Source organism: Delphinus delphis, chromosome 4, assembly GCF_949987515.2.
Source record: "Delphinus delphis chromosome 4, mDelDel1.2, whole genome shotgun sequence".
Taxonomy (NCBI): Eukaryota; Metazoa; Chordata; class Mammalia; order Artiodactyla; family Delphinidae; genus Delphinus; species Delphinus delphis.
In genome coordinates, this window is record NC_082686.1 from 14255833 (window position 1) to 14278129 (window position 22297).

Genomic DNA, 22297 nt, shown 5'->3' on the forward strand with positions numbered 1-22297 from the left:
CTTGGCTTTCCCACCTCAGTGGCACAGCCCTGATGCCTGACTGGAGCACCAAGAGCCTGTCTTCCACATGACTCAGAATAAAAGGGAGGAAAAGGGCTTCTCTGGTGGTGCAGTGGTTGAGAGTCCGCCTGCCAATAGAGGGGACACAGGTTCGTGCCCCAGTCTGGGAAGATCCCACATGCTGTGGAGTGGCTGGGCCCATGAGCCATGGCCACTGAGCCTGTGTGTCCGGAGCCTGTGCTCCGCAACAGGAGAGGCCACAACAGTGAGAGGCCCATGTACCACACACACACAAAAACAAAACAAAACAAAACAAACAAAAAAAATGGAGAAAAAAAGAAAGAAAGAAGAAGATAAAATAAAATAAGTTATTAAAATAAAAAATAATTTTTAAGAAAAAATATTTTGTAAGTAATAAAAAACAAACAAAAAAAAAACGGACAGACAGAACCCTAGGACAAATGTTAAAAGCAAAGCTATACAGACAAAATCACACAACGAAGCATACACATACACACTCACAAAAAGAGTAAAAGGAAGAAAAAATATATATCATTGCCCCCAAAGTCCACCTCCTCAATTTGGGATGTTTCGTTGTGTATTCAGGTATTCCACAGATGCAGGGCACATCAGGTTGATTGTGGAGATTTAAACCTCTGCTCCTGAGGCTGCTGCGAGAGTTTCCCTTTCTCTTCTTTGTTCCCACAGCTCCTGGGATTCAGCTTTGGATTTGTTCCTCGTCTCTGCATGTAGGTCGCCTGAGGGTGTCTATTCTTTGCTCAGACAGGACAGGGTTAAAGGAGCAGCTGATTCGGGGGCTCTGGCTCACTCAAGCCGGGGGGAGGGAGGGGTACTGATGCCAGGCGAGCCTGCGGCGGCAGAGGCCAGCGTGACGTTGCACCGGCCTGAGGTGTGCCGTGCATTCTCCTGGGGAAGTTGTCCCTGGATTCTGGGACACTGGCAGTGGTGGGCTGCACAGGCTCCCCGCAAGGGAGGTGTGGACAGTGACCTGTGCTCACACACAGGCTTCTTGGTGGCTGCAGCAGCAGCCTTAGTGTCTCATGCCCATCTCTGTGGTCCGTGCTGTTAGCCGTGGCTCGTGCCCTTATCTGGAGCTCCTTTAAGCAGTGCTCTTAATCCCCTCTCCTCGTGCACCAGGAAACAAAGAGGGAAGTAAACGTCTCTTACCTCTTCGGCAGTTCCAGACCTTTTCCTGGACTCCCTGCCGGCTAGCTGTGGCTCACTAACCCTTTCAGGCTGTGTTCACACTGCCAGTCCTCTCCCTGGGATCCGACCTCTGAAGCCCAAGCCTCAGCTCCCAGCCCCCTCCCGCCCCGGCAGGTGAGCAGAGAAGCCTCTTGGGCTGGTGGGTGTTGGTCGGTACCCATCCTCTGTGCAGAAATCTCTCCATTTTGCCCTCTGCACCCCTGTTGCTGTGTTCTCCTTCATGGCTCCGAAGCTTTCCCCCTCTGCCACCCACAGTCTCCGCCCGCAAAGGGGCTTCCTAGTGTGTGGAAACCTTTCCTTCTTCATGGCTCCCTCCCCGAGGTGCAGGTCCCATCCCTATTCTTTTGTCTCTGTTTATTCTTTTTTCTTTTTCCCTACCCAGGTATGTGGGGAGTTTCTTGCCTTTTGGGAGGTCTGAGGTCTTCTGCCTGTGTTCAGTAGGTGTTCTGTAAGAGTTGTTCCACATGTAGATGTATTTCTGGTGTATCTGTGGGGAGGAAGGTGATCTCCGCATCTTACTCTTCCGCCATCTTGAAACTCCTCCTCCAAACTATCAATTCCTAATTGAGCTTCTTTGTAAAAATAGGTTCTAGTAAATAGTGTTAAAGCCAACTCTACTTTTAAAAAATTATTATAATGCATTTGAAAAGCTTAGACTTGTTTACTGCACATATGAATGGATTTACTCAGCCAGATCATATCCTTTTATTCAACTCAGGAGAGGAATCGTAGCTTCATAGTAAATAGGTCAGGGTAGATATATTTCAGTGTCACTATTGGAGGATGGTAATCTTCAGTTTGACTGAATAAAACATAATTTCATACGAAAATACTTTACCCCCTAACTGGACAATAGAATCATAGTCTAAAGAAAGACTTTATGTAGCTAAAGAAAAACTACAATCAGTATAACTATTTGGAGAAACTGCTTAGCATTCTTAGTATAATGCAGCTTTATTATTATACCTCTTACTGGTACATTATATTGATTTGTGTTGGAATTAACAGAAGAGCTCCAAAATCTTCTTTTAAGGAAAAGCTGTTACTGGTCCGGAGAAAATGCATCACAGGATCATCAGCACCACAACTGAGGGAAGATATGGCAGAATTAAATGGTCAGCGTGTGACATCATTAAACCTGTTTGAGTTATTTCTGATTTTATGGCTTCCTGTTGACTTAATGGGAATGAAATATTGAAATTAACAACTGTCTTTTAATGTAGGATGAACAATAAAAAATGGAACAAGTTCTGAAGAGAGAAGACAAAGGAATTAAAAAATAAGTGGTGAGGTAGCCAAGAGTTTTTTAAGACAAAAAAGCATTAAACATAAAATTTAAAAATTAATAAACTGGACTCATTCTATTAAGAAATTCTGTTCATACATAGACATCACTTTAAAGTGCAAAAATAAGCCACATATAGAGAGAAAATACTTTTAAAACAGATTTGACAAAATACTTTTACCCAAGTACTCTACAAATCAATACTAAAATATTACAAATGCAATTAAAAATAAACAAAATAATTGAACAGCCACTTCCAAAAGGTTATCTAGCTGATCAATAAATGTATATAATGGTCCCTAGTGCTATTACTCATCAGGTAAAAGCCAAATTAAAACAATGCTCAGCTACTACTACTTTCCCACAAGAATGATCAAAATTAAATAGTCTGAAAATAGCAAGTGTTCTCAAAGATTTAGAGCAAGTGGTGCTCTCTTACATTGTTGGTGGGACTGTAAACCTGAAAATCATTTTGGAAAACTATTGATAAGATCTAAAAAAACTGCTGTCAAAATCTAGAAGGATGGTTATCTCTAGAGAGTGAGGACAAAAAAAAAAAAAGGAGCATAGAGACACTTTAGGCATTAGGGCATGCTTAGTATGAGTAGTGTATGCCTATTTATAAGAATTCATCAAATTTTACACTGAAATTTATATATAATATATAATTCATTATTATGCTTTAAAAAAAAACCCAGTGCAAATAAAATGATGGTTATATGTTCCTCTAAATTCAGAAAGCCATTTGAGGTTATTCCTCCTTTAAATCTTTATTGTTTAGATGCCATCACAGAGTTACCCATGCCTGTCAGAAGCGTGATGCTTAATTTTAAAGACCTTAGAATTCATTCATCCTTTCAATACATATTTGTTGTGTTCTTATTACATGGTAGCTATTAAGAGAGGTAAATAAATCCAGTTGGGAGAATTCATCATTTGAAAATTACTTAAAAGACTAAAAGAACCTGAACAATACATTTGAGGTTATATAAAGTTCACACAAACTTAAGGACTAGAGCCAAATGTTAAACGCAAAACTAGATAAATTTAACCAGGTTTGGAATAAGCTTCAGCTATAAGTGACTAACTTCTTAGAGTCAGCTGAGGGACTTTTGTTCTCAATTGTCTTTTTCCACCCCTTATCTTTTAACATAACATCTACAATTTGGAGATGCTGAAGACATTTCCAATGTTAATGGTATCTTATTGAATTTGATAGAGCCCTTGGATTTGTATTATTTTTTTTAACATCAGAAACCTTAACAAACATGTAATATCTTAGTGAGACTAGTATGATGTTTCCTGAGAATAAGGGGACCAAAAAAATAAATAAATAAAGCACAGGAAAAGCAAAGGGAATAAAAGGGAAAACAGTTTTCATAAAAGTAAAGATACAAGAAGAAGGAAAAGGAAGAGATTAACTAAGTAACTATAGACTGAGTGAAAATTGATGGGTGCCAGAGAGAAATTTTATGTACATCACAATTTTACCTAGCCACCATAGCCTAATGGCTAATTGGAGGACAGAGGCTAGATGATATATAAAAAGAGATAGTAACGTATATGTTAGAATGGCTAAAATTTAAAGCACTAAAAACAGTTAATGCTGACTTGATTGTGGAGCAACAGAAACTATCATTCATTGCTGATGGGAATGAAAAATGCTACAGCAACTTTGGAAGACAGTCTGGCAGTTTTTCACAAAGCTAAAAATGGTCTTATGGAAAAGATTCGGTAATCATTTTCCCTGGTATTTACTCAAATGGCTTGAAAATTTATGTCCACACAAAAACCTGAACAGAGATGTTTATAGAAGTTTTATTCCTATTTGCCAAAGCTTGGAAGTAATCAAGATATCCTTCAAGAGGTGAATGGATAAATAAATTGTGGTACATCCAGACAATGGAATATTATTCAGGGATAAAAAGAAATGAGCTATCAAGCCACAGAAGGATAAGGAGGAATCATAAAGGCTTATTGCTAAGTGAAAGAAGTCAATGTGAAAAGGCAAAATACTGCATGATTCCACTATGACATTCTGGAAAAGAAAAAACTATGAAGACAGTCAGAAGATTAGTATTTGCAGGAGTTTGGAAGGAGGGAGGGAAGAATAGAGGGGGCAAAGGGGATTTTTAGGGCAGTGAAACTATTCTGTATGGTACTGTAATAGAGGTTAATGACATTATGCATTTGTCAAAACCCACAGAACAGTACAACACAGAGTGAACACTAATCTAAACTACAGATTTTAATTATTAATATATTAATATTGGTGTGTGTGTGTGTGTATGGGGGGTGGCATATAGGAATTCTGTATTTCCTGCTCAATTAATCTGAAAACTTAAAACTATTCTTCAAATAAAATTTATTAATTAAAAAAAGGATATTGTATAAGATAGATATATGGGTGAATAAACAGGAGGAAATGGTGAATGTAAAGACAGGGAGGAATATGTACACTTTGGAGGCAACTTGGATAGATGACATGCCAGAGAATAGGGTCAGGATTTGAGAAGATAACTTTTAATATGCTTTTAAAGCTACTTTTGAAATAAATTTTTGATTACTGTGATTTGCCATCAGTTTCTGAACAATTTTATCCCATGGTTGTCAAAGCCCATAGAAGGGTACAACACAAAGAATGAAGAGTAAACTATGGATTTTAATGAATAATTATGTCATTATTGGCTCATCAACATAAAAAGCAATAATGTTTCTTTATTTTTTAAGGTAGCATGAAAAGTAAAAAGTATGTCAGTTATGATGGTCAATGTTCTAAAACTAAATAAAAAGTAGATTTATTTTTCTAAAGTTCCTTACTAGTGTTCACAACAGTCAAACTGGTTCTTTCCAGCTCTCAAATGTTTCTGTTTTCTTATTTCTGAACTAAATAAATAATTCAGTTTTGGGACAGAGGAAAATATGCTTTAAAAGGATATTATTGATTACAGAACTTTGACCAATTTCTTTGGTTTAATTTTCTTAAGTGAAGTATCTAAAGAAAACCAGAGATGATGAAATATTTAATTGAAAACCACAACACAATCAAACCTGATTGGTATGCCTGGCTATGAAGAATAGTATTTGGGGTCTGATATGTCTAGACTTTGAAAATACAGCATTCCTTCTTATAAAGTGGTTCAATAACTTTTTTCACCTGCTTTCTTGAGGTATAATTGACAAATATAATTGTGTATATTTAAAGTGTGCCAAGTGATGATTTAATAAAGTGATGCAATAACTTTTAAGAGACACCCTAACTAGGTAACAAAGTGATCCCAAATATTTTAATGAGTGTGAGGCCTTCTCCTTGTGTCAGGGGACAAAGAATTAATGAGTTATTCCAAGTATATATAATGTAAACATGACATAAAAGGAGGGTATACACATGATTTATCACATGCTCTGACCAGGGTATATAAGCATCCTTCTACACATGCTGACATTCATACTCAGGTTCTTGCTTTGAATAGCAAACCAAACTCACCACCCCTGACACCAAGAGCCATTACAGCAACTATTACGGAGGCCTTGGCTATGGCTATGGAGGCTTTGGTGGTCTGGGCTATGGCTACGGTTGTGGATGTGGCAGCTTCTGCAGACTGGGCTATGGCTGTGGCTTCCGAGGCTATAGATATGGCTCCGGTTATGGAAGTTTTGGATATGGCTGCCATCACTACCCATCATTCTGTGGAAGATAGATATGGATTTTCTAGCTTCCACTGAAATCTTACCCTAGGAGCCCTATATCTGAAATTACATGGGGCTTTCCAAATCTGATCTCAAAAATTGGACCACAAAGATCATACTGGAGTTATCTGCACAGAAGTATCTAGCTTCTCAGAATTTTGGACAATTTTTCAATACACTCCTATACCTCCATCATAATCCTAGACTCCTCTAATATTTTTTTAAAGCTAACTGGATTATCTGTTTACCTTTCAGTAAAACATTAAATTTGAAAACAAAATATATTTTTTGTCTTGTTCATGAAACTCAATTATATGGAAGTGATGATGGTTCCATTCTACTCAATTGTCAGTAAGGGATGGTATCTCCTTGGCTTAGAATCATTTTTGTTTTCCATATACCTCACAAATATCCATACAGATAGAAAGACTGATATAAAGACTAATTCTAGACTAATATGAAAAGATTTTTTCAAAACTGTTAGTGATTTAATATTTTTACATCTCTTGCTTTTGTTTAGATAGTATTCAGATTTAAGTCAACAACAAAAAGCAATGCCGATTTAACATATCTATATATTTATTTATCAAATACATGTGTTTTATTTAACTTAACTCACATTTCTCAATTCAGTCCAAATGCATAATGAATCCTTCCATTTATTCAAAATCTATTTGGCTTTTTATTGTAAATGCAAATACATGGTAATAGATCAAACCATCACTAGGCTATGAAAGTAAACCACCTTTCCAAATTTTTTATATTTAGTATAATCCACCCTGTGTATCATAGTCTTCTACACATTATTTTCTTTGATATTTTCATCAAGCAGCTGATCTATAAGTAAATAATGAATTAGGGTAACGTTTTTCATATGAGGTCATTTAACTGAAAACGTTTTAACTAAGACTTTTCTGTTAGCTTTCCTATATTCTTACTGAATCTTCATGACTTGACATGGTATTCTTCTTTACTACCATCATTATATTGGCCATTTTTTCAAGCTAAGAAGGGAAAAAAACAACAAGACATAATCGTGAACTAATTTATTTTTTAGCTTAAGCTGATAACAAGCACAGCTATATCCAAAGAGCTTTCCTATAAATCTGAATTTCAGTTAAATCTGAATTTCCCCTTATAAAAATGGAGAGGAGGGGACATTTCATTGGTGAAATAAGAAAAATATGTAAGCAAATACCAAGTTTTTCCTAAAATAAAATGATATATTCAGGTAATAATATGAAATTAAGATTTTTTTATTGAGGTATACTTGACATATAACATTCTACCAGTTTCAGGTAAACAACAAAATGATTCAATATTTGTATACAATATTTGTATACACCACAATAATTCTAGTTAGCATCCATCACCACACACAGTTTCATTTTCTTTTCCTGTGATAAGAACTTTTAACATTGCTCTCTTAGTAACTTTCAAATATGCAATATAGTATTATTAACTATAATGACTATGCTGTACATTATATCACCGTGATTTACTTAGTTTGTAACTAAAAGTTTGCAGCTTTTGACCTCCTTCACTCATTTTGCCCACTCCCAACCCCCTCACTCTGGCAGCCACCAATCTATTCTCTGTATCCAGGAGGGGATATTTTGTTTAAACTGGTCAAATATATTTGATTCAGTCAGATAGCAGTATCATAAACAAACATTAAATGTCAGCAGTGCTTTGTACCACATTTCTCAGCTTAAAAAAATCTCAGAAAAGTAATTGGCTTCTATAGAATTATATATTAGCTCTAGTGATAGCATCAGGACCAAGGCCAAGATCTTCTGAATCTAGGTGCCAGAATGCAGCTGCCTTCTTCAGTGTATTTTCCCCATTCATACAAGCAAATGGAGTATCTTGAAAGCTTTGCTCAGCTTCCATGAACTTAGCTGAATTTATGGGGGATGTGAAAGAGGATTCACCTTCTTAGATAGAATTACCATTTTTATAACATTTTATTCTTATAGAACATATAAAAAATAAAACTCAATTTCAATTTTAGCTTTATCTAGATTTCACCTATATCTATATCTATTATATTTATACATGTATACCTATATTTATACAAGATCAAAGTCTTCATTTGAAAGGTACATACTTAACCTACATAAAGAGAAATTTGGTTTTGAAAGATATCACTTATCCTTTCAATCAATTCAGTCTGGGTGTTGTAGAGTCTCAGTGTACAGAGCAGGTGAGATAGAGTTGTGTGGCTCCATTTTGCACACTTAATGAGGTAATAGTTCCACAGTCTATGGACATGCCTTATAGGTCTAAAAATAAAAATAGCCATCAACGTCATTAGACTGGGAAACAATCTAGTGTGCATGATACTCCTTGTGAAATGCATTATCATATTTTATTACATCCTATTTTATGATTTAATTAATTATGTCTAAGAAACACATTTTGAATTCGTGGTAGAAGTGCCCTTAGCTTCCTAATAAAAGCTATAATTTGGCCAGTGGAAGAATATATTTTCATCATTTAGCACATCAACACAGGATCTGAGCTTCACAATCAACTGATTGTCTTCTTGTAGAAAGCTCCCAAAAAGATTAACAAAGAATTGTGCAAGTCTTTGAGTCCACTGAACTAACAACAACAACAAAAAAACACAAAAAAATCTCAAAAGAAATAAACATTTTTCTGTTTTCAAAGATAATTAGTATCTAAAGGATATTATAATTGTTTTATTTTTTAACCCAGAAAAAAGTCAATAAAAAATATTTGGCTCATATATTTCACAGCATTGTTTCACAATTTTTTGTTCTTAATTATATATTGACATAATATTATTTTCTTTGAAAATACACAAATAAGTCATGGTATATTTCATTATTGAGATTTTTTAAAAATTTGTAAAATCTATTGGATTTTATCTCATGTGAGCATAGCTATTTTCATTGGAAATAAGAACATAAATTAGCCCTCATCACAGACAATCTAGCAAATTTACTTAATCATTCATGGAATTCTTAAACTTGTTAGATTTATTTGTGATCATTTGACTTCAAAATGACTCACTGAGGAAAAAAGATAGTTTTTGCCAACTATTTTCTTTTTCAGAATAAAAAATAAAGATGGAATAATGTTTGCTAAAGGAAAAAACAGAATTTAACAGTAGGATTAATTATTCCTTTGAGTTAAATATTCCTTTAAAACCTGAAAGCCATTTGAGTCCATAATTCAACTTAGAGAATGATTACAAGTTGTGTGTCATGCAGAATTTAGTTTTTCATTAATTCAACAAATATTTTTTGTTTGGAAAAACAGTAAACAAATCCAGTTAGGGAAATGTATTATCAAAAATGTTATAAAAACACTAACTCTAAAAGATATTTGCGGTGAGTTCCCTGGTGGGCTAGTGGTTAGGATTCTGGGCTTTCACTGCTGGGGCCCGGTTTCAACCTTTAGTCGGGGAACTGAGATCCCACAAGCTGTGCAGCAGCACTCCCATGTTCACTGCAGCATTATTTACAATAGCCCAGGTATAGAATCAACCTAAGAGAAAAGTGATGGATAAATGGATAAAGAAAATGTGTTACATATATATGTGTGTCCAAGATATGGGCACATCTAGTGGGGCTTAAACTTGGAATGGGTTTACTATCTTCACAGAGCAAACTGAGAAACAGCAGAAGACTGGCCCACTACTTCATATACCTGATTCCTGTCTCAGTCATTTCATCACTGCACATTCATTTTTGGAGATTTCAAGGCAAGAGGATTTTAAGAAGCCCTGTTAAAAAATATTGTATGATTTTAAGAGCATACAAACATATATATATATATATATATATATATATATATATATATATATATATATATATCTTAAATTTAAAACCTTAATGAATAAGTAACTATGAAAAAAATATTTGCTGATTACCTGAGAAAAAGTAAGGGTCTGGTATACACAGAATTGGAAAAGAAAAATTTAAGAGCAAAATTATTATGGTAAAATTAGAGATGTGAGTAGAGGGATAAAATATTGATTGGAAAAAGTGGGTAAGAACAAAAGACCTAGCTGGTTCAAGCATGTATTGGGAATGAACGTAGAATGAGATTTAAAGAGATGTTTAAGAAGAGAATGATATATGGATTATAAAGAAGCATAGAGGAGAGAAGAAAAATGGTAACTGTGTAGCATAGAGCCAAGATCATCTGCATTTTTAGATCATATTTTGGGTATTGTCCATTCTGGAAAAGTGGGTAATTGTGCAAAGGGAATATTTTTTAATGGTTTTCAGACTGGTTTTGAAAGTGAGTTTGTCTTGTGTGCGTATATATATATGATATATATGTATATGTATATATATTTTATATGTGTATACAAATGGAAATAAATTTGATATTTATTTGGAGAATTTTATAGATTTAAAAACTTTAATCTTGGGCTTCCCTGGTGGCGCAGTGGTTGAGAGTTTGCCTGCCGATGCAGGGGACATGTGTCCGTGCCCCGGTCCGGGAAGATCCCACATGCCACGGAGCGGCTGGGCCCGTGAGCCATGGCCGCTGTGCCTGCACGTCCAGAGCCTGTGCTCCGCAACAGGAGAGGCCACAACAGTGAGAGGCCCGCGTACCGCAAAAAAACAAAAAACAAAAAACTTTAATCTTGATCAGCGTATTTAAATTTAGGTGGAATTAATACACAACAATCCAAAAAATGCTATGAAAATGAGAAAATATTTAATGAGAAAACTCCATCAAATATGAATGATGTAATATGCTTAGTAATGAAGAATTCTATTCAGGGAAGTTTTATTTTGTGACTTTGAAGACAGATTTTTTTTTCTCATTAAAAAAGACTGTAATGAGTTCAAGGGCCTTTTGACCAGGCAGCTAACCAAGCTCAAATATTTTAATGAGTGTGTGCCTTTCCTTGTGTCAGCAAACAGATGAACAATTTGCCTCAAGTAAGTGAATAATCTGGAATGATACAAAAGAATGGCCACATGTTTTACCACATGTTCTGACCAGGGTATATAAGAATCCCTCTACACATGCTGATATTCACACTTAGGTTCTTGCTTTGAACAGCAAACCAAACTCACCACCCCTGACCGCAACTACTATGGAGGCCTGGGCTGTGGCTATGGAGGCTTCAGTGGTCTGGGCTATGGCTATGGCTGTGGATGTGGCAGCTTCTGCAGGTTGGGCTATGGTTGTGGCTTCGGAGGCTACGGACATGGCTCTGGTTATAGAAGCTTCAGATCTGGCTACCATTGTGGTCCATTGTGCTATGGAGGTTATGGATTCTCTAGCTTCTACTGAACTATGGCCCTAGTAACCCAGTACCCGCTACCATGAGTGGATTTGACACAACATTATTCAGTCAATGAATTGAGATTACCCTAAACCTATTTAGCAAGAGAAACAAGAATTTCAGAGAATTTATTATTTATAAGCATGTCTGCTTTATGTCTTCTGGCATCTGTTAGCTTGGGCACTAACAGATGATGTATGTTGACTACCAATAAATGACCTAATTTGAAATAGAAAATATAGCTCTTTGGGGTTCATTTAACTCAGTTATGTGTACATACCTATATGTATTTTTGCTATTTGTCAATTATAAATACAAGGATTATCTCCTTTAATTTTTTTTTTATAAAAACAAGTCATGTTAGATACACCTATTTATAGTTGCTAGCCATCCATATTATTAAAACTGTAGTCAGAGCATACTTGCATTTCACAAATATTATAATCCATATTTCTAAATTTTTAGAGAATGTAAGCTCTGCTTTTCTGTGAATCTTTGAATTATATGTTATCTTCCTTTATTCATAATCTGCTTTCATCTAGTTTGTTATGCATGTAAGATAAGACTGACTTAAATTACTTAAAAGTCATTGACAAATTGGATAATAAAAATGTGAACTTGGACATGCAACTCATCTCATTTATCCTTTTATGGGAACACTGTCCTTCATCTTCCTCATCATTACTACACTGAAGTATTTGTAATCCAGTAAGAACAATAAATGAACGGAAATATCATCAAGGAGCAAAACATTGTTTACCTTCAACTGACCAAAATTACCATTCAATAATTTTTTTTAATTTATATAAAGATGAATTTCAGTCAAACATTATCTCTTCAAAAACAATCATTTTATTGCAACATAAAAAATAAGGAATAGAATAGGTAAAATACAAGATTTCCTAACTAGTTTTCCTAAAACTGAATGATATCTTCAGGTAATGATATAAACCAAATAATATTTGGTATAAACTGGGCAAATATAACTTTAAAAAAGGACTAAAATTAAATCATAGAGTTAAAAAACTGAAAGGGATGTTAGAACTCTATAATGCTGCCTCATAATCTTGCAGGCAGGGTATCTCAGAATAAATGATTTTCCCTTGAAAATTAGTGGTAAGACTAGGGTCTGAACCCTGTTGTCCTGAGTCCCAGGACAACTATACTATGTTGACTCTCTCTTTATGTATTTTCTCTTTGAAGGTTGTCAAATACACCATTTAAAATGTTCTGTTCATGGTTACAAGAAGAGCTAAATTATGACAATTGATTTTTGAAGATTGGTCCCTTTACCTTGATTAACACCTGTGCTTCTTTAACATTTTTATTGTTCTGAGATAGAGATTGTACTTATAATTTTCTAGTCTATCTGCTGTTGAATGTAACTAAACAATGAGCAATGTTAAAACTCAAGTCTAAGTAAGAACAAGACACAACAAAACAAAAAACCCATGACTTCTTCTTTTAGTCATTGCTACCTAAAAGTTGTATGTAGCTTCACAGTGGGCTGAGCAGGAGAAATAAAGACAAGTTACTCTACTGAAGGATCAGACTATGTACTTTGACCCAGAAGGACAAAATTTCTATTTTCCTTTCATTTGGTTAATAACTCTAGGGACAGTATCCATGGGGCTGACAAGGAGTAAATAATCAATACAATCAAACAATATTATTATTGTTGCTGACATTCTTAGTATAATCAATATTATCATAATTCTGTGCTAAGATTGCATTGATCTATGTCTTAGGTGAGAGAAAAATGTTTTGAATTTTTAACAAAAGACTTCTTTACTTCCAGGGAAAATGTGAGAACATTTTTCACTCCATGAACTGAAACTTAGGTCATGAGTTAAAACTTTAAAAAATATAGTGACAATCCAAATCTGCTTTTGATCCACTGATTGGACAGAAAAATAATAACTCCCCAAAGAAATTTCCAACATGACTTTTTCTCTTATGCATGTGGAGGAAAAAAATACAGATTTGTTCCATATTTTTCAAACTGTTTTTTCTTGCTTTTGCAACTAATGGACATTTATGAAATATGCATACCTTTGTCACATGTTTTCTTTTTTGAAAACACATTTAGCATTATTGTTATTGAAGATTTTCATTTGTATCCCATATTCTTTCCATATATAAAGTAGAGACAGTCTTTATGTTTAAAAAAATAGCTATACATTTAGTCTATACATTTAAAAAAATAGCTCTTAATCATGGTCGCATGCTCTGACAGAGTTACTCAAGAAGAATGTGAAATCCTTAATGTTATGTAATTTATTCATATTTGTAAATTATTCATTAAAAATAAAAAGATTCTTATTTTCAATTGGCTGATTTTCTGAAATGAGGAATAAAAATGAAATAAAGTAGGGTTAGAGTAGTATGGAGTTTAAAGCCTTATACTGGATTAAACGCTAGTCTGTAACCAGAAAGCCTGTTGGAACTCATGTCAAACTTAAAATATTTCTAGAATAGCCAGTGAATTGCTCAGGTTATGATATGCATGTTCCTTGTTTTAATATTAAAGTCTTATAATTCTTTAAAAAATAACTGTTGCTATGCTTTATTTAGATACTAGGGTCAGCTTAGTGAACAAATCTGTCAAAAAATATGTCATCCAAATATTACTTATAGATCTCAGCAAAAGCTTAGCAATATGGTTATAGTCATATAAGACATGTTTTGTGAATCTCAAGTTTCAAGATATGGGCACACTTACCTAGGGCTTATTCAGGTATGGGATCAACTTTGGGTATTAGTAACTACCTCTCTGGGCTGAGGTGAGGAACTCTGTGAATATCAGGCCAAACATTTCCAAAGAGTGTCTCCTTATTCTCTGTCCATTTTTACAATTATGCTGCATATTTAGATAATTTAAGTATTCCAGATTGTACAAGTCCTTTTAAAATTCAGATGATTTTAGGAGTTGAAATATGTTTTAAACAAGTATCAATATCTTATAGAAAGGTCTAGTTGATATTTTAGAAAAGACTAGTAACAAAAAATTGGCACAGACTAGGTAAAGAGAAGACAAAGGCAAATGTAATATATTGCCTATGAGATCTAGATGGAAGGAATGCAGTGTTGATTTGAGTATGTAGGTTAGAGCCCAAACCATTTTTCTCTATTCACACTTTTACCTGGATGCATAATGAATCATGGAGGGAGGAAGTTGGATGATGTTCAAAATGGAATTCGAAAAAGATGTAAAGTACATGGATAAATGATGAAGAGTAGAGAAAGAGAGAAAATGTGTGGAGGTGAGTATAATCTGCATTTGGAGCAGCAGTGAGACTAGAACTTATTCTGGGGAAACTGTTCAGGATATTAAAAAAAAATAACTGTGCATGAAGGTTTTCCACAAGATGGAGTTTTGATCACTGTGATAGTCTCTCCATTTCTGAGTCCAATTCTGCTAGTTTTTAAGCCAAAACAAGTATGCTGGTGTGTAAAACCAAAAATAAATCGATCATAGTACATGGTCAAAGTTCTAAAACTCTAGAAATCAAGTGAGCTTTTGTTGTCGCTTTCTGGTATACACAGCAAGCGAACCAAATCTTTCTGGACTTAGAATATTCTTTTATCTTCTGAAGAAAGGTGCATCCTTTGTGTCTCATGCTGCAAAATATGTGTGCCTTTTGACAAAATTGATCAATTTAAATGTCTTGATATTTCCTAGAATCAGTTATGACAACCCTCAAATGCCTATGATGAGAAGATAACTAGAAATTCAACAACATTTAATATAACTGATGTTAAGTGACTGGTGATAAAGAATTCAATTTAAGGTTTGGTATGCTTATATTTTAAAGAAAGAGCAATTCATTTTAAGAAAATTAATGCACCTATCTCAGGAACAACCTAACCAGGGAGCCAAGCTGGTTAACACATTCTTAACGAATATGGTCAGAGCATCATAGATTTAGGAGTTTTCTTAGGCAAGTATAATTCATGAATGAAACCAAAGGATGGGCACCTGTTTTATCACATTCTCTGACCAGGGTATATAAGCCTCCCTGTAAAGATGTTGACATTCACACTCTATGTCTTGCATGGAACAGCAAACTAACTCACCACCTCTGATACCATGAGTCATTACAGCAACTGTATGGAGGCTTGGGCTTCAGCTATGGAGGCTTTGTTGGCCTGGGCCATGACCATGGCTGTGGACATGGAAGCTTCCAAAGACTGGGCCATGGCTGTGGCTTCAGAGGCTATGGATATGGCTCTGGTTATGGAAGCTACAGTTACAGCTGCTGTCACCATCCATCGTGCTATGGAGGATATGGATTCCTTAGTTTTTACTAAAGAAAATGGAAATTGGATGCAGAGGGAAAACCTCCAAATTTGTTTGGTCCTATTTTGTGCTTTCATCCCCAAAACATCCACCCTATTTTATCCAGGATCAATTAATAGCATTTATCAATGGTTACAGTGCCCTTATGAATATTTGGTGACTTTTTACCTCTAAAGCTGCCATCTAAATGCATAGTCAATAGGTATCACCATTCTAATTTGATATCCTCATTTTGGTTTACTCTTCTTGCCACCATTACCATGATGTTCTCTTTCTAGCAAGACCACAGAGAAAACTTGTATTTTGCTTTTGTCTAATAAACTGATACTTTAATAAAATATAAATGTTTCTTTCTGATGCTTTTATTTTTTTAACTCCTTCTTTTGAAACTAATCTAAAAAATTTACTTGTGAAGCAGTGAGAGCTGTGGTTACATGTTATAGTATGATGCAAATGTTTCTAGTTCACCACATTATATAAGCTTGAGAACACCTAGGGTGTCAGTTAACACTAAATGAAATTAACGTGTCCCTGTTTACTCACTTAGGATATCAGCCCCCTCAAATGTCCCTCAAATGTTCCTAGAATGACTAAGGATTCTGGGGTTCTCATATTTGCATTCAAGTGCATTCTTCTGTGTGACATTGCTGTTAGCTAAATATCTTCTTTTTTTAAGACTTTTTTCTTAGAGCAATTTTAGGCTCGCAGCAAAATTGAAAAGTAGGTATTATGATTTCCCACATACTCTCTGCTCCCACACACTACCAGTATCTCCCTAGAGTGGTATACTGATTACAACTGAAGAACCTGCATTGACATATCATAATCACTCAAAGTCCATAGTTTACCTTAGCGTTCATTCTTGGTGTTGTACATTCTATGGGTTTGGACAAATATACAATGGCATGAGTCCATCATTATAATATCATACAAAATATTTTCACTCTCCTAAATCTCTTCTATGCTACTCTTATTCATCCTTTCTCCCACTGAATATCTTCTTGGTACCACTGGCCAGACGTGCCTTTGCTTTATTTCCAAACTTTCTCTTGGACAAGGGGAGGTGATAAGGAAGTATCACTCATTTCCTGGGAAGGAACTACATTTCTATAGTTGGCATCTACTGAAGGTCGTTGTCCCTTACAAGGCTGATCCACCTAGCACTGCCAGGATGCACTGGATCATAGAGGTACAGTGTTCTATGGAAAATAGGGGTGGGGGATCTTTTCTCATTTCTTTTTGCATTCTATTAGAGTGTTCTTAATATTCTATACATTTTCTCATGAATGGATGATGGTACAAGTCAAACCTGAGTAACACAAAAGATGCTTTGCTGATAAGAGTTTCTCATGGCTGTCAACTCTGGCTCCATTACTCTGTCAAGATCAAGAAAATTTGTTGGCTCTTTCTTCTTTCAAGATTTATTCTCTCCCAGAAAATTCCTCAGTTTCTCTAGAGGGACTTTCTTTTTAGGTTATTTCATCATTCACCACTTGGAACAAGCTTTTTGGAACAAAAACAGTGAACACAGATTGAATCCTCCTCTAGAAGGTTTTTTAGCCAACAGGCCAGAGCAGCCTGTTTCACCAGTTTGTCCGACATGACCAGACATGTCTGAATCCACTTAAATTCATACTTGGACCACTATTGCTTACCTCTTGAGAAATTCTTTTTATCCTTTTGTAAATCTAAAGGAAGAGCATTACTATATGAAAAATTTCCCAATGAAAAAGTATTACTTTTTAACCTACACTGCAGTTTAGATTTCAAATTAAAAAAAAAAAAAAACAAACAAACATGAGAAGCAAAAGAAAAAAAATAAATGAAAAAGAAGAATTCATAGATCAAGGGCTCAGTGTCTTACATAGAAGATAGCTTACATCATGGGGATGACATGAAGCTCAGAGTGAACACACACCCAGTGCTATTAGCTGGAAGGCGTCAACTCAAAGAATCTCCAGAAGATCCCTTTGTATGCATTTAACCTTGCTAGTGATATATAAGCTTTGTATTTTCATGCATAAAGCTTAGTATGTTCTAAATCCCTTGGATAAAATAGAAGAGTTCTTCAGATAATTATTTTGTCCTTTAACTAAAAAGGGCAATGGAATGATACTTGTAGATTAATAATGATGATAATTGTAGTTCTTGTTCTGTATGATTCATATCTTTGATTTTCATTTTCTATTGTCTAAAATTTAACAATATGTGAATTGATTTGCATGTACTCTGATAAACATACAAAACATATGAGCCTTCTAGAGGACTATTACTTGGAATATATAGTATGTGATTGCTCAACTTAATTTTCTCCAGACAGATAGTACCTCCTACTAAGTATGACCTTGTATACCATGTATGTTATGTTTAAATATTGGCCTTATTTGAAGGTGTTTCTGATTTTTTGAACTGTCTAGATGCTATTAAATTGGATTTGTGCCCAAACATAATTAGTGATTCTCCTGAGTGTCATATCTTTTAGAAGCATATTGCAAAAGTGATGTTTATGGCCTTGGTTTGCTTGTAAAAGAATTGGAAGCCAGGAACATGAAACATTTTAAAATTGCGATCACTAAATAGTTCTGTTGAGAGAATTTTGTTTATATCTATTATGTCAGTAATACGTTAGAAAATAAGTAGGGGAGAAATCTCTTGATTAAAAATAAGGTCCTAATTTTGAAGAAAGCATAATAGTGTTAGTTTTATCCCTGGTATGCTAGTAAATAAAGGTTGCATAATTTAGGATCCAAGATTAATGTTAAAGGATAGAGTGGAGGGAGAGTAATTTCTTGAAATGTGGATACAAAAAGTAAAATTTCTTACCCCCACTAAAAAGGGTTTTAGAGACATAACATTCATAATCACAACTCATTACAGCTTAAATTGGTCACAGGAAATCTAATGATAAAAATAAATATAAAAACTCTTTAATCAATGAAAAGTACTCTATTAATATGAAAGGGCAGTTTAGTAAATATTTTATCATATGTATGTATAGAATAAAAATTCAGTATACCTAGTCCATTTTCCAAGTCTGAATCAAAGTTTATTTTTTTTTAAATATATTTAACAAATATAATTGCTGGTCTCCAAATGAAGGGGCCCAGGCTAAATCTATGAATCCGCCTATAACTATAGCTATGAACTTGGAGATTCTGAGGTTTAATATTGGCATATATTTAGTTATGTTCTTGCCAAACACCTTGCTATGGGCTGTAGAAACCATGTGAATTCTATTGTCCAGTTTGTTGATAATGGCACAGTGATCCATACAGCCACTCTGGTCAGAATTTGGAGAGGCTTCACATGTCTTTTCTCTCATCCATATCCAATTGGTAACCATTTTGTGCTGCCTACTTAATGTATGTAGTTCAGTTTACTAATTTTTTAAAGTCTATAGTTATCGTTTGTCTCTTGGGCTATGGCTATACATTCTCATCTATTCATTTTTTCTTTTTCATTTTATAAATTTAATTTTTATTGGAGTATAGTTGCTTTACAATGTTGTGTTGGTTTTTGCTGTACAGCAAAGTGAATCAGTTATACGTACATATATCCCCTCTTTTTTAGATTTCCTACCCATTTAGGTCATCACAGAGCATTGAGTATAGTTCCCTGTGCTATATAGTAGGTTCTCTATAGATAATAGTTATCTATTTTATACATAGTAGTGTATATATGTCAATCCCAATCTCCCAGTTCATCCCACCTCCTTCCCCCCTTGGTAACCATAAGTTTGTTCTCGACATCTGTGTCTCTATTTCTGCTTTGCAAATAAGTTCATCTGTACCATTTTTCTAGATTCCACATATAAGCAATATTGTATGATATTTGATTTTCTCTGACTTACTTCACTCTGTATGACTGTATGACCAGTCTCTAGGTCTGGTTTCCAGGACTCAAAGCCTCCTTTCTTTTCTTTTCTTTTTTTTTTTTTAATTTAATTTAATTTATTTATTTTGGCTGCATTGAGTCTTCGTTTCTGCGTGCGGGCTTTTCTCTAGTTGTGGCGAGCAGGATCTACTCTTCCTTGTGGTGCACAGGTTTCTCATTGTGGTGGCTTCTCTTGTTGCAGAGCATGGGCTCTAGGCGCGCGGGCTTCAGTAGTTGTGGCTCACGGGCTCTAGAGAGCAGGCTCAGTAGGTGTGGCATACGGGCTTAGTTGCTCCGCGGCATGTGGGATCTTCCTGGACCAGGGCTCGAACCCGTGTCCCCTGCATCGGCAGGCGGATTCTTAACCACTGCACCACCAGGAAAGCCCTCAAAGCCTCCTTTCATCCTTTGGTCCCTTTGTTGAAAGCCCTTTGTTTAAAATGGTTTCTTATCTGTCTTGGGATGACACATTATGCTGCTATTATGAAGAGAATAATTCAGCTCCCAATGTGCTGATATGGAAAGAATTCAATTAAAAATCAATTTGCAGAAAAACATGGATCATAAATTTGGTCCACCAGATATGAAGCTCAGTAAACACTGACTGAATGAATATATGGAATTACCTAAATAATCCATAATCTTTCTCAAATAATTGCCTTTGTCCTAGCTCCTTCCTCACCTCAGATGATATGGTCTTCTCTTTTCATGATGAGCTCCTACTCATCTTCAAATATCAATCTAATTATTATCTCTGTTGGGATGCCTTCTTGTATTCCACAAGGCACCCAACAACATCACGTACAAATGCCCGTTCCTGACTACCTTATTGGCCTCTAATCCCCTATGCAGCTTTTTCCTCATAACACTTATCACCAATGGATATTATATATTTGCTTATTTATTCACATATATGGTTTGTCTTTCCCAGCAAGTGTAAACTCCATATGGGCAGAGACTTAATATGTTTTACTTACTGCTGAATCTTCAGTGTCTAGAGCAATGTTTGATCCATTTAAAGTATTTCATAAAGTATGTACTGAATAAATCTCTGCTAGCACTAATCTATTAATTATTTTTTATGTCACATTCTTCATTAAATTAGAAGTCATTTATTATAATAATATGATTCTATTGATGAAAATGAAAAATAAACTTTTATTTTTATTTTAAACATCATGGTTCATCATCTTTTTCACAGATAATTATTAACCGTTTACAATATGCTAAGCACTCTGCTTGGTACAAAGGCATAATCATAAGCCAACGTCAATATAACTACTAGTAATAATAACATATTTATTGTGTTCTTACTTTGCCTGTCATTGTCACACCTAAACTTCAGAATTTTAAGAGATTGTTGCTATTCTAGGGTAATAAGTGAGGGAATGATAGTTTGAGAGGCTAAATTACTTATCCCAAATCACACAATAGTGAGTTGTGAGATAATAATAATCAATGATAAATTAAAAAGTAAAAGATTTTCAACCTCAGCACAAGTTCGTATACATGTAGTAAAGATGGTCGGTTATAAGAATGTAGCTTCATGCTGCCATCACATTGCTGGTTAATGACTACAAACCTCAACTGTATACAAAAATAAGTCTAACGCTCATCCGAGAGCTGGGGGAAATGAGATAGATTTTCTGGGTTCACTAACTTGACTGGGGGTTGGTGTGGGTACTTGGCTCTGCACCACACATCTTTCATACTCCAATAGGCTAGACCAGATATGTTTTCATGCAAATGTCAGGGGTATGAGAGCAAAATAAATACCTGCAAGGATATTGGATACCCAAACCCAGAACTGACACACCATTAATTCTATCTCATTTTCTTGGTCAGAGCATCTTATATGGCTGAACTAGGGGTCAGACTGGGAGAACACTAAAAAGTCATAAGGCAAAGAGAGTTGATGAGAAAAGGGGCAAAACTTTGTATTTTATCAAGGACATCATTGTCTACCCTCACTTTTGAGAATTCTTTTTCTTAGGTAATGTCATTATTCAAGGCAATCAGTGATCTCTTCTCTGCAAGCTGATGACTCTCAAATCTATATCTCCGGTTTGTAGGGATGCCAAATTAAAAACAGGACAACTTGTGAAATTTAAATTTCAGATAAACAAAAAATACATTTTAAAAATAGGAATGTTCAAAATATCAAATGGAACGTACTTGTACTAAAAAAAATATCATTTGCCTGAAATTCAAATTTAACTGGCACTATGTTGTTTTTTTTTTTTTTTTTTTGCTCTACGCGGGCCTCTCACTGTTGTGGCCTCCCCCGTTGCGGAGCACAGGCTCCGGACGCACAGGCTCAGCAGCCATGGCTCACGGGCCCAGCCGCTCCACGGCATGTGGGATCTTCCCGGACCAGGGCACGAACCCGTGTCCCCTGCATTGGCAGGCGGACTCTCAACCACTGCGCCACCAGGGAAGCCCATCACTATGTGTTTTTATTTGCACTATATTGTATCTGTCTTAATCTAGCCTTTCTTCTGATATTTTTCTGCTTGGAGAATGTTTCCAAATGTGTGTCTATGTAGGCAACTGAACCTCAACATGGTCTAATAGTTTATTCTTACACATGTACCCTTTCTGCCTCCAGACCCTTTGTTCTGGTATTTCCATCCACCTAATACTA

The 22297-nt window shown here is 35.2% G+C and overlaps 1 protein-coding gene across 1 annotated transcript; it reads left to right on the plus strand.

The window, feature by feature from the left end:
* The first annotated feature begins 856 nt into the window (after window positions 1-856).
* LOC132424301 (keratin-associated protein 19-8-like) lies at window positions 857-11488 on the plus strand. The gene is made up of 3 exons (XM_069540624.1): window positions 857-910; window positions 5986-6154; window positions 11439-11488. The coding sequence occupies exons 1-3, from the start codon at window positions 857-859 to the stop codon at window positions 11486-11488; spliced, it is 273 nt and encodes a 90-aa protein (XP_069396725.1).
* The last annotated feature ends 10809 nt before the right edge of the window (window positions 11489-22297 follow it).